The 19,028-nt window shown below is 37.7% G+C and overlaps 2 protein-coding genes across 2 annotated transcripts; both read right to left on the reverse strand.

The window, feature by feature from the left end:
* Positions 1-1,459: 1,459 nt before the first annotated feature.
* Positions 1,460-18,699, reverse strand: LOC140162755 (zinc finger HIT domain-containing protein 3-like). The gene is made up of 5 exons (XM_072186050.1): positions 18,537-18,699; positions 14,890-14,921; positions 13,921-14,016; positions 12,653-12,745; positions 1,460-1,635 (listed from the first exon to the last, which is right to left on the reverse strand). Exons 1-5 carry the CDS (start codon positions 18,614-18,616, stop codon positions 1,460-1,462), a joined length of 477 nt encoding a protein of 158 aa, XP_072042151.1. The 5' UTR covers positions 18,617-18,699.
* Positions 6,157-11,139, reverse strand: LOC140152701 (uncharacterized). Its single transcript, XM_072175164.1, has one exon. The coding sequence runs from the start codon at positions 10,263-10,265 to the stop codon at positions 7,368-7,370; it is 2,898 nt and encodes a 965-aa protein (XP_072031265.1). The 5' UTR covers positions 10,266-11,139; the 3' UTR covers positions 6,157-7,367.
* Positions 18,700-19,028: the final 329 nt, after the last annotated feature.

The raw sequence follows: 19,028 nt of genomic DNA on the forward strand, positions 1-19,028 counted from the left end.
GTTTCAAATAAAACCACGTGATTCGTGCTAGATAATTAATTTTCTATCAAGGCACAATGTTGTGATTGCCGGAGTCATCCTTTAAAATATTTTATACCCTGGATTTGTATCTATATTTTGATTCAATATTGTGAATAAGAGCCATTAAAGTTCATTTTTGTATTACTACATTGGAGTTACCAATCAAGAATGTTATCATATTGTACTATTACCATGATAACAGTAAATGTAAATTATATATTACAAGTAAGCTGTGTGTATATTCATAAAACTTAAATTTGAGATTACACAGTTGTTCATGCAATACAGATAATACCTACGGTTGTGTACTTTATCACATTTGACATGGTATGATGTGATATGGCACCCAACAACAGTGGCGTGCACAAAGGGGGGACACGCCCCCCCCCCCACTTTTGTTGGTCATTCGGGGGAAATCAGTCATTTCCCCTGAAATGACTGATTTCGCCCGCACCTTACACTCCTAATCAGACTCCATTCGGGGGAACTGAACAACCTGCCCCCCCCACCAAGGGTGAAAATAAGAGAGCTTGAACCAGGGGTCACTTTGGCCATTTCCAATTACCAAGGGGCCAATAAAAATAAAGATGTGCTGGATGAGTTAAATAAGCACTATTTGCTTGTAATTTGATATTTTTGGTTCACTATCCAGGGGGCCAGTTTTGTGAGAAAAGTGTCCCCTGGTCAACTAAAATTGAGATGGAACCAGGGGCCATTTCAGAGTTTCTGGGGGCCAAACTGCTCCCGTCTCCCACTTAATTTCACCCCTGGCCCCCACTTTCAATGTGCTGCGCATGCCACTGCCCAACAATAGATATACTTTATATGATGTCACCTTGAGTTTGGTAGTGACGTCAGTGTCTTTACGTGGTTGTGCTGCAAGTGTGTGACAAACCACACTTGTACGCATGTGTGTATGCTCTGTGAAATAAGGTTAGCGCATGCAATACAACTGTGCCATGAATAAATTGGGCATCTATGTCATGACCAAACTCAACGTGAAACCAGGTATAATTGGTCCCTTCCAGCTGTTGATGGCGTTTTAGCTCGGCTACCTCCAATCAGGCTGGAATTAGCAAAGCCATGCTACATAATCGTCTTCTCTTTCAGTTTTCAGGCTACAAAATCATCCTTGCTTTCAGTTTTCTGCTTTGCTACTTCACACATACTATAAATAGGTTTATTAGTTTTCATCAGATGCAAAGCATTTAGTACAAAATGCAATGACCCACTTGAATGCATCTAGTGGAACTCAATCAAGAGTTTTGACAGTTGACACCAAGGAAAATATCCACAAGTTTTCACAATCTTTGATGAAGCATTTGGTCAAGTTTATATATCACTTTTCAAATGATTGCAATTTCAACCTCCATGTACTTACATGCAGCCGACAACTTGGCCTTTTATGGTCATATATTACAAAGTTGGAGAAAATGAATCATTCTTCAAGTTCTTTCCTCGCTATCTTTAGGCACTGATCTGCAAATTCAGTAAAAAGAGGCTCCTGCATTGCATCAGCTATGGCCTTTTCCTTATTATCAGTTTGGTCCAAATGGGACAGCACCTGTCGTAGATGGGGGTTGTGTAGCAAACTTTTCAATTCTTCTGATTTGCCTGCAAAAATGATAAGATATATTGTGATTTGCATTTTTCAATGTATCAAATCTTTATATTTTAAAAGTTTACATTCAATTGATGTTAGTTCTAAAAGGGGGTCAAGTCACATTGAGTGTATTTTGAGAAAAATGGCAAAGAAGCTTGTTATGTTCATGTGGTTTTAATGCAAGGGGGTGGTTATATCCATTATTTTACTAACTCCATTTTCATGATTTGTGACTTAACCCCTTTTAGAACAAGCATCCTCAATTAACATATGAATCCAAACACTGCCCATGGTTTTTGCTATCCAAAGTTAAAGAAGAAACAAAAAAGAGAGAAGATGAACAAAGAAGTCACTTGGTATCCCCGGTTACTTCAAACCTTAGACCCCTCTGGTGCTAAGCACACACTCACCAATTGGTATCCATGGGGGTTTTGGTGGCCTGGCCAGTGATTCCGCACATATATAGGACTTAGATGGTGTCATTGCATCACATGGGATGCATGGATGCGCAGTGGTCATCCTTGTAGCATTTACTGTTAGGGTTAATAATTTCCAGCTTTGTCTACACTACTAGTGGATTGAAGACAATTCTGGTGGACTTATCGCCTTTTTGTTATCCACTTATTGGCAGACCATGTTCCCAAGTAAAGGCCTGGCTCATACCGAACTGGACTAGGCCAGGGAGGCTATTTAGCTCTGGTTCGGATCAGGGAGTCAAGTTATGGGTGAGGTTATTTCAGTGCTTAGTTATAAATCATAGAATAAAACAATGATATTTAAATATTCAATTGGCATCAAACACTCAAAAGATTGAATTTCAAAGTCCGAGACAAAAATTTAGGTACGTACTTTTGTCTCAGTTCAAAGTTACATCCATGGCCTGCATGCACACGGGCATGCATGATTATGAGTATGACTACATGTACCACATTCTCATCCCGCACCAAATCAACTTGCCAAGATGGTCTTGATGCTGCTCCAGTCTGGGAAGTGTCAGGATCTCAGGATTGAAAAGACTGGACACCACCAGGTTGGGGACAAATTTGATTGGGTCAGTCCAGGTCAGGTCAGTTAAATAGGCTTTGAGTTTCTGTTCGGATCAGAGAGTCAAACCAATATGCCCTTCTCATCTGTAGTTCCAAGAAGGTTACCAATCATGCAAATTTGAAAAATAAATTGCCCCCACCCCTCTGTACCCTTTTCAAAACTGGAGAAGAATTTCAAAGGATTCCAGGGAGTTCCAAAGTGTTTTGGGGTGTTCCAAAATGTACTGGGTTGTTCCAAGGTATACCTGGGTGTTCTGGGTTGTTCAGAAGTATTCTGGGCTGTTCCCAGGTGTTCCAGAGTGTTCTGAAGTGTTTCAAAGCATCCTTGATTTGATCAGATTGTGTCACATACCGTAAAACCCTGTCTACAAGTATATAAGCTTACGCCACCGGAACAGTGGATTACCAATGTTATTGTTCCCCTTCCAAAGAAAGGAGACCTCAGCCTCATGAACAACTATAGAGGAATCACACTGATGTCAGTTGCAGCTAAGGTGTATAATAGGATCCTACTGAATAGAATTAGGGACCATGTTGATCCTGTAATAAGAAGTAACCAGGCCGGATTTAGACCAGGCAGAAGCTGTGCACAGCAAATGCATATCCTCCGTAGAATCATGGAGGCTTTCCATAGTTACCAACTTCCACTAACTATAACATTCATTGACTTCAAGAAAGCCTTTGATTCAATCAACAGAAAGATGATGTTTTCTGTTTTGCGGCACTATGGTATCCCAGAGAGCATCGTAAGGGCAATACGTGTACTGTATACAAATTCGCAAAGTGCCGTATTGGTAGATGGCAACATCTCGGATCCCTTCATGGTGACTACTGGAGTATTGCAGGGGGATGTTCTAGACCCATTCCTATTCATTGTTCTCATCGACTATTTGATGACGATGGCTACCGAGGGGACTAACAGTGGTGTTGAAACACACCCGCGTCGCTCCAGGCGTTATCCTGCCAAGGTTTTGAACGACTTGGATTTCGCTGATGATATTGCCTTACTTGAATCTTCCATCCCGCGGGCACAGGCACAGCTGACCAGAACAGCGGCTGCAGCAGAAAGCCTGGGTCTCGTCATCAGTGTTCCCAAGACTGAGTACATGACCATCAACTGCAATCCTCAGCCACCACTCCAAGTATACGGAGAACCCATCAAGTATGTCACTGATTTCAAATATCTTGGTTCCATGATGGGCTCTAACACCAGTGACCTCTCCCGACGGAAGGCGCTTGCTTGGTATGCATTTTGGAAACTGGAGCACCTGTGGAGAAGTCCAACAATCACTGTTGCAACAACAGTCAAACTGTTTCACACCACTTGTGTTACAGTATTGCTCTATGGCTGCGAGTCCTGGGTGATATCTACTGACATGGAAAATAAGATCAACGCTTTTGGTACATCATGTTACAGGATAATGCTGAACATCAAGCGCACTGACCATGTTAGTAATGAAAGGGTCTATACTATCACCAACACTGTGCCTCTTATCAACTCTGTCAGATCACGACAACTAAGATTCCTGGGACATATCCTGAGGATGCAGGAAGATGAACCATGCAGAAGATATGCTCTCTACACCCCATTACATGGTAAAAGAAGACCTGGAAGGCAAAGAACATCCTACTTGTCTTATGTGCAAAAAACTGTTGGGGATTTCGACAACTTTCTACTGCCAGATACCATTGCCACTTTGGCTTCAGATCGTAGTACATGGAGAAACTTTGTAGTCGCCTGCTTCGCAGCCGAATGAAATGAAATGAATGATGAAAGCTACATTAATCCAGTCGCCATTATGGCGTTTGAGCAAATAAATTACGGATCCAAGCATATACAAACAAGTATTATTTTAAGACCGATCAATTGTATTGGTATATTAACGCTTGCTTCGAATTAATTAAGCTTTTATAAAAAAACACTATATATGCTTGTATGCGGGGTTTTACGGTATGTGACACTGTTTGACCCTACCAGGCTCAAAGAATCTATTTTAGACCAGATTGGGTCTCATATCCTGATAAATGTACAGATGAATGCGTCTTGTCTGGTCTGAACTATGTTCAGGAAGAGTGGAATGTGGACAAATAATGTTACACAATATAGATAAGCATCTGTTACTATACTTCAAAGGTGTATTTTGTTTATTCAACATAGCACATATGTACACATTTTCTCAACATTGATCATAACTTAGATTTAAAATGAAAACTTCCTACATATTACAGTGGGGTTGAGGGGCAATGCTTGGAAGCTTTGAAGTTTTAGCAAATCAAAATACAAAAAAAAATGGCATGGTGTTATATTTTTCTCTCTTCTAGAAAGGAATAAGACCATAACTAACAATAAGAAGTCACATTTTGTTCATTAGAAATCTGCCTCTCCCCTCCCCTCGCATCTCCCTTCTAAGCCAAAGGGGGTGTTTATAGGGGGTGTTTACACCCCTGCTCTAGATCATGTGTCATATTCATATTAATTATTATATACATACAAAAATATGCTCACAAGCAACATAAACATTTCACCTTTTAAGACCAGATGAAACTATTTCTTAAAGCATAATTTGAAAGTTATTAGGCCAAAAAAAAGGTTTGTCTCAAAGCTCACGAGTGGTTTGAAAACAAATGCGAAATGAGATTTTTTTTTTTTATTCCCGACTTGGTATTTTTATGGTATTTTGAGAAAAAAAAATCTGATTTTTGCCTAATTTTTCTGAAAACTATTAAAAATTTATTTTTTTTTAAATAAAATTTTTTTCTGCATTTCTTTTTTTTTTTCAAATTGTATGATTTTACAAATGCACACACGCTTTGAGATAAACCCTTTGTTTGGGTCAATTTTGTTTTATTTTGTGTTTAGAAAATATATATCATTATAAGCTTTAAAATGGTATATCATTTGACTCTAAACGATATCCAGAAACAGGTTATGGTTTGTTGAACTTTGCTCCTTCAACAAAATGGTACCTTTTTCAGTTCTACATGTGTCTCTTTTCCCACATTGCTGGTAATAAATATCAAACGGTCATAATTGGCGGTCATATCAAATCATCCCCAAGTCAACTAGGTTCAGGATTGTCCTCTCATTGTTAATTGTTGGTTATACAGTGGCAACTCGTTAACAAAAACCCTCTTAACATGAAGTTCCTGATAACAAGAAGTATGTTTTACATTCCCAAGCATACATTTCACATGTTTTAAGAATTCTATAGACATAGGTAGAAGCTTATTATCTTCTTCAACAATGGGATTATTGATTAGTGTAAAAGGTGTTTGACTAGTGCTATCAAAATGAGATACATGTAGCACCAACTTGAGGTACCTATGAATACGACCTTCATGCACATTTTACACTGTAACTCAGAATTGTAATGAAACACATCGCATGTGAATTAATTTACCATAGTTTTTCACATATCTACTGCTTCGAGCATAAAAAGGGGATTTTCGAACTGCATAAGCTGCCTGGACCACAAGAGGGTTTAACCTTACCAGTTAACCTGTTTGTACACCAAGCACCACATGCAGGTGACTTTCACTCCAAGCAGTCAATATGTTTTGTAGGGTTAGTTATTACAGAATGAATTTCATAGTTCAGAATGAATTTCACTTTAAGCCCAGTGACATGACCTGGGAATGCTTTGATTATTTCACTCAGTTTAAAATTGTCATTGTGTGAATTTGGTTTTGTTTAGTGGTTGAATATAGCCACCAGCTTATAGATATTTAATTTTGATATTACTAAGATTTCATTCAATGATCACCGCACCTATAGATGGGTTAATGAAGTGTAACCTAGAGACTGACTGAAAACGCTATGGCTCTATTTCATGGGAATCCCTTTTTACACCTATTTACTTCCTTATGTCAAGTACATTGCACAATGTTTATTGTATCTTTGCTGTCTGTCAAAGTGTTTCTGTATTGTCATGGCCTTATCACATTGGGACGTCCAAACTCCAAAATTAGATTGTTTCTAAAATGTGTTCAAATAACTTTGACATTATGGTTTTAATTATTTTATTAACAAATTCTAACATTGTCTTCTTGTTTTAAATAAAACGATCTACAGCATTGTTTCCATTTCGTTGTAACAGTTTGGTCGAAAACGATCTACAAAATGATTTGACACACGATCTACAGTAGCATACAGAAATGGATTGAGTACTGCATTGATTGGCAAAACAAATGTTATAATCCATGGAAACCTATCAGAGGGAAGCTCCATTACTCCAATCTGTGCTAAAATACCTAAAACGGCAATGGGAACCCAGCATGTAAGGACAGTCAACACGAGGACCCACATCTTTACGGCCATTTTCAAAGCAGTTTTCAGCAAGGTGAATCCTGACTTACCAATTGATATGAATAAGAGTATGTAAAACATTGTAATGATCAAGCATAGCAACAAGTTAAAGCCAAGGAAGAGTGCAATTGAGAAATAGTTTCCTAGTTTGGAACCTATTTCTGTAAATGTTTGTAGCTGAAAATAATCATCTGGTCTGTCGGAGTCATACGGTATTGTTAAGTTTATATAATTATTTGAATATACATTTCTTCTAGCCAGTGGTAACCCAATACATACGTCAGGCAATTGATTTTGGTCATCATTGATGATCGTATTTACAATACTTAATGCAAGAGCAATAACCCAAGTAAATGTTGACAGTATTATCTGTGTCTTTTGACTAAATAACTTAGGTGTTGCAAAGATTTTTCGAAATGCCCAAAGTCTTTCTACAACTATGAGGGTTAGAAAAGAAGGAAGCTTCACTTGATAAGACTGATAGAAATCCTGCTAATTTACAAAGCACATGTGTTCTCCAATGTTTAGCATATGAAGGAAAATACTCATTATAGTACTGATCAGCAGATGCAACAACTAACAAATACACACCCATAAGTAAATCTGCTAGAGCTAAGTTGGTGATAAAAATGAGTTGGTTCACTTGCTTTTCATCTGCTGATTTAGGTTTCATCTTTTGGCATCCCCAAATGAACACTACAATGTTTGCAAACAAAGCACAAAAGCCAAAAATCCATGCAACACATTTTACTACAGTGGTGGGAAGAAGCTGCTTACATGTCAGGTAAGGAGATGGCTTATTTTGTGGGATACATTGTGACCAATATAATGGTTCAGCAAAACAACATGTAGCTGGGTCATCTACAGCAATATAGCTATCATTTTGGAGAGCCAAACCTGTGAAGGAGGTTTTAGTTATCTTAGTCAGACTATTTTTCTTAAGGTTTAGATATTTCAGTTTGGTTAAACCATACAGTGATTTACTGTGAATTTGTTTCAAGTGATTATCCGTAAGGTCCAGAACTGTCAAATAAGTCAAGTTTGAAAATTGATAGGGATATAGTTTGGCAATTTTGTTTGATCGGATTGTTAAAAGCTGTAATGGCATTCCTGTGAATTGGTGGAAAATATCTTTTGGCATTTCAGACAATCTGTTGCCATCGAGTCGGAGCTCTGCTAAGCTTATGAGGGTTTTGAATAGAGCAGCAGGTAATGTTTTGAGCATGTTATTGTCCAAACTTAGATATGATAAAGAACTCAATTTGAATACACCCGATGGTAATGATTCAATGGTGTTGTTAGCAAGATCTAATTTCTGTAGCTTCGTCAAACTATCGAAAAGGTCACTTTGTATCACACCGAGTTCGTTAGCATACAGATACAACTCTTGCAATTGATTAAGATCTCTGAATACACCTGATGGTAATGATTCAATGCCATTTTCATGCAGACCTAATATCTCTAGCTTTGCCAAACTATTGAAAAAGTCACTTTGTATCACATTGAGTTTGTTGGCATACAGATACAACTCTTTCAATTGACGAAGATCTCTGAATGTACCTGATGGTAATGATTCAATGGAATTATAACCCAAATTTAACACCTCCAGACTCGTCAGACCATTGAAAACATCTGGGTCAATCATATTGAGTTTGTTGCCATACAAATAAAGCTCCTTCAACTGACGAAGCTCTTTGAATACCCCAGATGGTAATGATTCAAGAGAATTGGCTTGCAAATCCAATGATACCAGATCACTTAACCCATTCAAGAAACCATTTTCAATTTCTATCAATCTATTGGAATACAGGTTTAAGCGTTTTAAATCATGAAGATGAATAAAGGTATCATTTGGTATGAAAGATATGTTATTTTGTGATAACACTAGTGATATCAAGCTGGATCTATCATCAAATACCGTTTGGTTCAGGAAGGAAAGCCGATTGTTATTTAATGATAAATGGGTCATATTCGTGGACAGATCATCGGGAAAACGTTGTAAGGTATTTGATGAAAGATCCAACAAAAGCAATTTGTTAGTAAGGGTCACTTGGGATAAGCTGCAATTGGGTAATGTTAAGACTTTCAAACTTTCCATTTCATGAAATAAATCTGATTCTATATCAGTTATGTTATTTCCACCTACATACAGTACTTGTACGTTAACTAAACCATCTAACCAACTATGTGATATATAGGTTAACTTATTTACATTTAACAGTAAACGTTTCAGTGTATACAGATATGAGAAAGAACCAGCTTCTATACTTGAGATGTGGTTGATTGACAAGTCCAAAGTATGAATATTCTCTAATCCTGCAAAATCATTTCTTCCAATGCTACTTATGTGATTCTGACTCAGCAATACAATAATAGTATCCGTGAGATTGAAGAAGCTGTTGGATTCCATGCGCGTAAGATGTCTGTTAGAGAGATCAATTACTGTTGATTGTTCAGGAACTAAACCAGGAGGTTCATATACCAATAATGTTTTCTTTACAGCAGGTGCACCAGGACAGTCCATATGAAACACTTGGAAGCTCACGTAACAGAAGCAGTCGACAGGACATTGCGGGAATGCAGCCACAGATACATTATCTGGAAGTCCAAGGACAAATCCAGCCAATTCTTCTGATTTGAAGTCTGGATCACCTACTAAAGTTATCTGAAGAGATGGGTTAAACTCCTGTAGTCTCGCGTAGGGAATTTCATCATATGAGATATGATCAATCTCATCGAAGATGTGAACATTTTCGCATGGGTTTGGGCGGAACTGAATGTTCTCTTTGGTATGTAGATGATCTGAATCAAGCCATTTGATGTCTTCTGTTGATGATATCTTGCTACTCTGCTGTATTTCCAATATAGATGAAGCTCTCATGTTAACATGGATGGCACTGCAATTAAGAACTAACGCACATGATTCACCCACCAGAGATCCAATCCAGCCATAAGATCTATTGATGCATTCTTCTCCAGATTCTTGCAGAGTAAAGTAGTCATAAATAGACCACAAGGACAAATGAAGAACATTCAGGGTTATTCCTTGGTCATTAGAAGATGACACACGGAAGTCACAAGTCTCATTTCCATATGTCTGAATGGTCATGGAATTATTCTCTTGGAGAATGAAGTGTTGATGACATTGGACAGTGTCGTTGGTCTCAGCATAGATTCTAGAGTGAAACGGATCCATGGTTTCATTCACTTCTGATGCTGCTAATTCTATATAGATCACCAAAAGTGTAGCCAAAAGAAGGTACTGATATGATTTGAAAAGCGCCATCATTGGAGCTGGTCTATGGAACTGGCATCAGTATTCAGTACATGTGTAATGTTGCTCCTGCTTCATTATTAAGTAAAAATTTACATAGTGCAATCTCTTGTGGGTCAAGTATTTTGGTGGTATTACTCTTTGATGTTATTTCCAACTGGACAGTGTCCCAACAGTCAGATAATAATTATAGTGTTGAAAGTGGGAGCCTGTATTAAGCAATGACCATCCGTTAGTCTTTGATGACACTTGATGGGAAGGATCAGTAGTGTGGCATAAGTTTTCAGGTGCTCTGGTTAACAAGCGATACAATTGATGGATTTCACACAACCAGTGCAAAGTCCCAGAAGATACCAGATGTGCCTTCTGAATATGCTGCAATATATGTGACAGATGAACAGTCCCTGTTGAGACTACAAATGCTGTTGCAGGGTTGTCATCAGTAGCATGTCATGCTCTCTAAAGTAGTTTATTAGTTTGAGGCAGTTTTGAGTCAAATACTTCCTAAGATGATTCTGAATTTACATTGAATTGTATAATATCAATGAAAATATCTCCTCCTTCAAAATGCGAATGTACAGTGGCATGCATCCAGTACACTGTAGCCTGCTCATCCAGCTTAGGTTGATTTGTACAATGTCATCAGAGGCACAACTATTCAGCTTTGGTTTTCTCCACTTGCTTTGTTAAACTCCAATAATGCAGTTGATGTAATAATGTCTACTTTTGTTTTTAATCCTGGACTCAGTAGGAAAGTCTTCACACATCCTTTTAAGTGCCTGTCACTTCAAAGTTGTATGCGCATATGATGATGGTTTGTTAGGCAAAATGTGATTTTACGCCTGTGGCAGAAAAGTCTAGAAAACTTCTCAAGCTGCTTGCCCTTTACTAACTGGGTATTCCCATTAAATTTTTTATTTCCGTATATTGCACAATAGTCATTCTTGTTAGTACTAATTATTTGAATAGTCATGTGATCACACAAATCTCTGAATCTACATTGGTTCAGATTCATCCAGATCAAATTGTATTAACCCATGGTAAACTTTCACAGGCAACACCAAACCATATCAACCCAAATTTGATCCAGATGTCAGCAATCCAGATTAAACTCCCATCACCAACAACTTAGTGGTTTACAATGACCAATAAAATGAATTATTCTTTCTGAAGCAAAAAAGAAATGATCAAGTTCATTAATCAAATATTGAATTGCCTCTTTAGTGCGACTGAAGTGTTAATTCAGCCTTATAGACAAGCTGAATGCAGACAACAAACAAAGTTGGTTAGAGGCAAAACTAACTTTCACGGTCCACCAACCACATTCAATTGTGAATGGCAGTAGTAGCAGTGATTCATGGGGAAATACCCATCATATTTCTATTTCCTCATATAATAGTATTATATGAGGAAATATTATTAATACAATAGTCATTATTGTCCAACACTGTTCACATTATATCAATAACAAAACATATGATCATAAAACCATGCAACCCAAAATACAGGTCAAAAACCCAATTTAGTGATTAATTGTGGTTTCACTGGGTATTCCCGTTAACTTGTTCATTTCTTTATTATTACACAATATTCATTTTTGTTTGCACTATTTATTTGGTGAGTAAAATAATCAAAGCATGCACCCACCAGAGCATTCAAGATTATGGGCATAGTCTTTAAAAATATCCATGCACCCGGGCATTCAAGGAGTTGCTGTATTTTGAACTAATTTGAACCCTTTAAAGTTCATGAATAATTTGTTTGTTCTCAATCATTGGGGGAGGGAATATATTATTTGAAACCCTTTTTGAATATACTCTTCACTTTAATGTCAGTATTTCGGTTGGAACTTCCCAATTTATTTTATGGGCTTAATGTTCCAAGTGAGCCTTTACGCATAACATAGAGTAACATCCATTTTAAGCATTCATGCATTTTTCTCAAAAATTATAGCACATTGGTTACAAGTAAGATATGTATATTATAGGGGCAAGGACTACAACTACTGCACTGAAAATTCAGCAACTCAAGGCAAGTAGTTATTGATTTATTGATCAAATATTGGGTTTCCCTCATTTTTGACTGTAACTCCACAACTGTTATCTGTGCTGAAATACAATTTCCAAAAGTGTGTAAATAACAAATCTATACAGCACATCAGGCCAACATATCCTATCACCATACCAAGTTAATTGGTTATTGCGTTTGAGTTGGACAGTGGATTAATGAATTTGCTTCAGCCCGGACAGCCAGCCAGCCAGCCAGTCAGCCAGCCAGCCAAACAAACAAACAGCCAGGCAGCCACCCATTTGGATGATAACATAAGCCCCACGGGCCACACATATGTGGGGGCTAATGATATTTGGGGAAGTTAGAGGCCAACTGCTGTCAGGTTTACATACCTAATTGTTGTAATATTTCTAGAGGGACTCTGTCTTCATCTACCATGTACTCCTCCTTTTCAATTTCCTCTTCACTTGATATTTCACCATCCTCTGCAATAATTCCACATAGATAAGAATTAAAACAAACACATAACAGCTCATTCACAATGAAAATTTGGGAGAATGTTTAAACTAGAAAAAAAAGCGCACACCCTAGATGTTCCACAATTGACCTTCGCGACCAGGATCAGCTCCCCGAATTTCATACAGGTAACAACGAGACAATTAGCAGTAAGTTCCTTGTCATGGGGAATTTCACGCTATCTCAATTTTACCACAAGAGCGTACTAAACCACCACCAGGGTTCGAACCCACAACCTCTCAAACCATAGTCGAACGCTTTATCAATTGAGCTAATTTGACTGCTAAAAGAAAGACTTTATGGCAGCATGATTTGTATCCATCAAACATTATTCTGTACATGTTACGCTTTTGATTTAAATTTGGTCTTCAAATCCAATAGCAACCATTATTATGTTTTCAGAATCTTGCATCCTATAGACCACTTGACATCATTGTTTATCAACAAAGGCGAGGGACTGGTCTACCGATATCATGCTTGAACGAACTGCTACACTGTTCAATGGCTTTTTTGTTCTATATGAAATGTAGTGGGCGATTTAAAATGCACCTGCCCTGAGCAAACTGCAGGGCAAAGAACAATGGAAATTGCCATAATTCGTGCGCATACTGCCGGGCAATGACGTATTGACGTCTCATGTCAAGTGGTCTATATCTTTGTACAAATAACCAGGCTGTCCAACTATTCCACCACTTAGACAGTAGCTTCAATTGCATACTCAGGAAGGCCATTCATAAAGATAAAATTGGATGGTGTTTTTTTTTGGGGGGGGGGGCAATACACAAATTTATTGGCCTCTTATGAGTTTTAATTATATTGTGCTCAATTTCGTCTTGCCCATCATTTCAAAAACTCTTATCTCGATCAATAAATTTGTGTATTGTCCTCAATTCATACAATTTCATACTCAACTTGGGTTATTGCTACAATGTGGGAACCTTCAACTGGAAAATGGCTAGGGGATTAAAGTGCAACGAAGAAAACATACCAATAGCTAATCAGTTTTTGATAACTTCGGTTAAATAATTGATTGTGTATACTTGAAGTGACTATGATCTGCTGACAGTTAATTGGTAATTTAATCACATACCGGGGTACCTTACTATAGTGGCAAAGATAATGTACATGAACCTATTTTCATTACCTTTTTCAACAGGTTCCTTGTGACTGGTGTTTCTTGTTGCATTGTCACATGTTGTAGCTGTCTGTGACACTTGGTTTTCTTCTGGTTTACAGGTTTCTGCCAACAGTGAAAGTGATGTATAAGACCTTACTTTGTAAGTTCATCCTTGTTTGACTGTGGTTCTACATTTTACATTATTAGTTCTATGTGCATAAATAAATGCGGAATTATGTATTTTTTATATTACAGTTTATCAAATTCCGTAAACATATACATGTAGTATCTTTCATATAAATTATAGAGACATAGAGCAGTCATACGGGAGTGTTATGTCTGTATTTGCTTCTGATGAACTGGAGAATGGACACTTACAGGTGTCTCATAATGAGAGGAGTCCAATGGTTACATTTACAATTTATTTTGCCATTGACCAACATTTTTCACCAAGTTAATTTGTGAAATTTGGGGAAATCTATCTCCTTAGCCCCATATATTTTGAGCTCTAAGTACAAAGTGGTAGGCATCATAGATACCGGTACAAAGTAAGTACAGTAACAGTGTGCTGGTATTGAACAGCCCAAAGGAGACCCCTCTATGTAGAGTGTCCACTTCCCCCGAGATTTCACACAGTCCCTTTACAGGTAACATATATTACGAGTCCCTTACCAGGGGTCAATTTAGAAAATAAAATCAACATGCATAAATGAGCTTTTTTCTCTCTAAAAACAGGCTGAAAAGTACATGTGCACAGCAGCAACGTTAGATAAGTGATACTAACTTTTAGACCACTCAAACTATTATAGTATTATAGGCCTAATAGATTAAAATGACTAATTTATCAAATTAAATTTTCTCAACAAAACATACCTTTTAATTGCATCAAAAAAATCGTTATTTTGTTCCAAAATTCATGTTTTTAGCTATGTTTGACCCATAAAAGAGTGAATTTCTCAAAAAATTAAAAAAACTCTCCAAATCAAAGTCCCTTACCTTTGTGTCCTTTGTAGCAATTTAATGAGCAGCTGCAATGAAGACAGGAATACATACACATTATGACTAGTTATTAAAACAAACAGAATTATATATACTTAACAAAAGCTAGCAAACAAGTTAACAACGTCAGTAGCCCCATCCCCATTTCCTGTATAAGCAGTACATCCGATGGTTTCAACTTTTAATTACTGCTTAATCTTGACTTTATATTTCTGTATTACGGTAATAACGATTCTGAATGTGCGCATCATGAAGAATCCGATTTACCCCTGCAGAGAAATGCTCAGAGGTCATCACAAAATGGGTGCATGTTAGCGTGTTTGATTTATGGGCGGCGCCATATTGGAAAAGTAAAGAAAAATGCTGCTGCCACCACGATAGTACTAAAAGCTACATAAAAAAATATGCGTAGTGCTGTGGAGACTTATGCTAATTAAAGAAAAATGCTGCTGCCATCTACGTCCACATGTTGCAAGTGTGACGATCGCTGACCTCACATCGACGAACGGAGTTGCAATTCCATCACACTTCGTGCTCTATTCTTCTTCCATGCTCCAGCCAATTGCATCAAATATTAAATCTTCTAATTAATAATGCTGAAGGCTTCAGCTAATAAATTTTGCTCTTGCTTCCAAAGTATCTCACTTTCAGATATTTGAGGTAATTTCACAATCATCTTTTTAATGCTTCTAAAGTTTCCGCTTTCAGCAATTGGCATAATTCACACCAGCTTGTTTGCATTGGCTACAAAGTACTTCACTTCCAGCTTTTTGGGGTAATTCACAATCCAGCTTTTCTGCTTTTGCTTCTAAAGTATCTTGCTTTTAGTATTTGTCGTAACCAGCTTTTTGCATAAATATTATGATTGCCTTGCTGAAGCCTTTAGCTGTAATTTATAATATATTACATTGTATTAAAATCAATTGTGTATTTCATTAATGCTTGCAAATAAACCTCGACCGTATCCAATGGCTGAGAGTGTGGCAAACATTTTGGTTTGATGTGATTCCTTAAATTGTTTCTCTGTCTTGGGGTAAAATAATATTAGCATTTTTATATAAAAAAGCTATTCATGGCAAAAATATATTTTACAAATAAAAATTGCTCAGCAGAATACATTTTTGCATTCATCAGACTATGTGACATGTCGGACGGGGGCCTCAGTATAAATGAATGATCATACGGGGATGTACCACAAACATGGGTCGCATTTTCAGCCTTTTGGTATCAATGACCCCTTTTTCTAAGCCAATTTTGGTATAGGATCCATGAGTCATTTAAAACAGAATAGAGCAATCAAGCAAGTAACAGAACATACCACTGACTATGTCAAATTATGTTAGTGGAATGCTTAAGTTCTATTCGGATTTCGAAACAAAACCACCATGTTCACAGAGTATGTGTTTTTAAAAGCAAGATTGTTTCTTCGTAGGGGGCTAACAAGCAAAATAAAATAGTACCAACTGACTAGTGCCGTACTATTACGCTGACTTTCGTATTCGGCGAGGAGGACGATTTCGACCTCCTGGTTTGTTTACAAACAGAGAGGTAGTCAAAAGACCGTTCCGCTTGTCCAAACACTCGAGTATCAGAAGGATGGTCCACAATACCGTGATTCGCGTAACATGAATAGGGATTAAAAAGCTGTCACGTAGAACCATGTGCTTCTATTGTCGAATTTGCCATCAAGATTTCATATGGAAACAGTTCAGACCCAGTACAGGATCATGTCAGAAATTAATAATATTTTGTTCTGGGTCTGATTATTCAGACTACCAACTGACCAGCAGTGGAACTTTGGATGTTTCTCCATAGTTGAGACATGGCTAAATCCTGTATGCATCAGAGAATTGACACTGCCCGGATACAGTTTCCTCAGCGCACCTAGAGGCAGGCCCGTAGCTAGGATTTTTGTGGGGGAGGGTGCTGATTTTGTGGACTTTTTTCCAGGGGGGCAATTCTGTGAAAAGTGAATTTTCTTCTCCAAATTTAGACCTTTTTTGACCAAAAAAGCTTAAAAAATCAAATATTTTGGCTTGCTACGCTCGCAAATTCTTAAATTATTGGACTTTTTGTATACTTTTGCAAATTTGGTGGTGGGGGGTGCATTGCCTGCCTAGAGGAGCCTCCACCTATGGAGGTGATATGGGTGCGCTGTTTAGATCTGACACAAACTTCCGTACTTTTGATGATTTACAGATCCCAAAATGGAATGTGTTCTTTATTGTGATCTATGGAGGTTTCATGTACGCCACGGGTCACTAGCCCTTGAGGCACAACAACGATATTGGAGCACGTGAAAATGAAATATCACCTACAGAGTGCTAATATTCCTTACAAAGCATGGGTTTGAAGAACGCGCCAAAGATTCACAGATGTCCTCTACCGCACTTGACTGACTCTCAATGCAGTAGATGCAGGTCATTTTTATCAACCTTTTAACCTTTCGTGCAAGCGCCCTATAGACCCTATCTATCATCAGTAAACAAACTCAAGATTTCTGAATTTCTCAATGATTTTGATAACTTTATTGAATTTGTAAATACCATGGCGAGTAAGAGAGTACTGGGGTACTAGTAGGTGACTTAAATATACTTGCAGATATGCAGACGAACCATTCAAGTCTGACGTATCACACTTTCTTATAACAATTGATATTAAACGCTTAAGTTTTCATCATCATGTTTTTGGGCCAACCTGAGGTTGAGGAACTGCATTTTTCAATGCAACAATTACAATGTTCTAGCCTTCGTGAGGGAGTGGAAAAGGTGAGATTATTCAGCTACTTCAGCCCGGAACTTAAAAAGCCATATATAAACATTTTCATAAGAAATAGAATTACAAGTACATTTTTCACTGTAATAGGTATGCTACATGTAGGTGAATTCAAATTTGCCATCAAACTGCATCATTTTATATATCAAATCAAAGCCCTTGAGTAAACAAAGCCAAAACTGAAAACCATTTTTTCATAGCACTTTCCGTAGCAAAGTTACATCTTGTGCCCAAACAGATGAGGCAACTCAAAGAAAATCAAGCGCTTTTTAATACCAGCATATATGTCGACAATCAATGCGAGCCACTTATTTGAAGTTTGCGAGTCCTGACGGCTCTTTTGCTATGTCACGACTGCCCGCACGTCATGTACGTACTGTGTTATGTGCTTTGTGCAATGCTTGTTTCATACTACCCTGCCGCTTGCCGCTGAGCGGCGCGGCGCACTCGCATTGCAGACAAACGGACACAATAAAGGCTTGTCATTGGTTGAAACGCCCTGCCGCTTGCCGTAGCGGCAAGCGGCAGGAAAGTATGCTGGAGGCTTAAGCATTTGACTATCACCATCCATCGTAATAACAAAACAACGGTTCCTGCGGTTTATTCAAAATCTTGAATTTCGACAAAACTACAGCACACAGTCTTGATTTTTATAGAGTATGTTACATTGTAGTTTACTAAAGTACATATTAAACAATCCATGAATCGTGTAAAAAACAGAATTTTGAAAAATAATGAGGACGTGCTCATCAGCATATGTTATAATATGGCTTTTTTAAAGCCTTTTTTAGGTAAGCTTAAAATTCAATTCCATGTCGTTGACGTTGTGATGATCATGATAGTTCATGAGTTGACACAAGGTCACTTACTATGATATCCCACAAATAGGACAGCGGTACTTTGAAGGTTCATCTAAACACACATCACACGGTCCTGTAATGGATGGCATGCTTGAATTTTGTCACGGAAACAGTGCCTTCAGATGTCCAAAATTGTATCTTCTTTATTTATTTTGCCCATGCGTGAATTGCTAAAAATAGCGCGTAAGCAATCAATGACCACAGCTTGTAGTAAGCCTCAATTTTCAGTCACAGTTCACACCTTCCAAAAGGTGGATCTTTATCATAATTGTCTGTTTTCGAAAGAAAAACTGTGCTTGCACACTTTGAACAGATTTTTGTTTTGTTTTTTGTAAAAAGTGACCAACCAAGTATAAATGCACTTTTTTGGACCTTTTGAACGACTTTTCCAAAACATTCTCACACCATCTTATTGAAACAAACGAAGTAAATGTGGTTTTTTTTGGGGGGGGAGGTGCGATTAATTTTTTCGTACATCATATTTGTAACGCATACGTGTAA

Source organism: Amphiura filiformis, chromosome 1 (genome assembly GCF_039555335.1).
Source record: "Amphiura filiformis chromosome 1, Afil_fr2py, whole genome shotgun sequence".
Classification (NCBI taxonomy): domain Eukaryota; kingdom Metazoa; phylum Echinodermata; class Ophiuroidea; order Amphilepidida; family Amphiuridae; genus Amphiura; species Amphiura filiformis.

Bases quoted from the DNA above. Each gene is read 5' to 3' on its own strand.
- LOC140152701 (XM_072175164.1), bottom strand. From the start codon at position 10,265: ATGATGGCGCTTTTCAAATCATATCAGTACCTTCTTTTGGCTACACTT.
- LOC140162755 (XM_072186050.1), bottom strand. From the start codon at position 18,616: ATGCCATCCATTACAGGACCGTGTGATGTGTGTTTAGATGAACCTTCA. The intron at 14,017-14,889 runs GTAAGGGACTTT...CACTGTTGGCAG, and splicing joins TTGCTACAAAGGACACAAAG to AAACCTGTAAACCAGAAGAA. The intron at 12,746-13,920 runs GTAATGAAAATA...GAATTATTGCAG, and splicing joins CAAGGAACCTGTTGAAAAAG to AGGATGGTGAAATATCAAGT.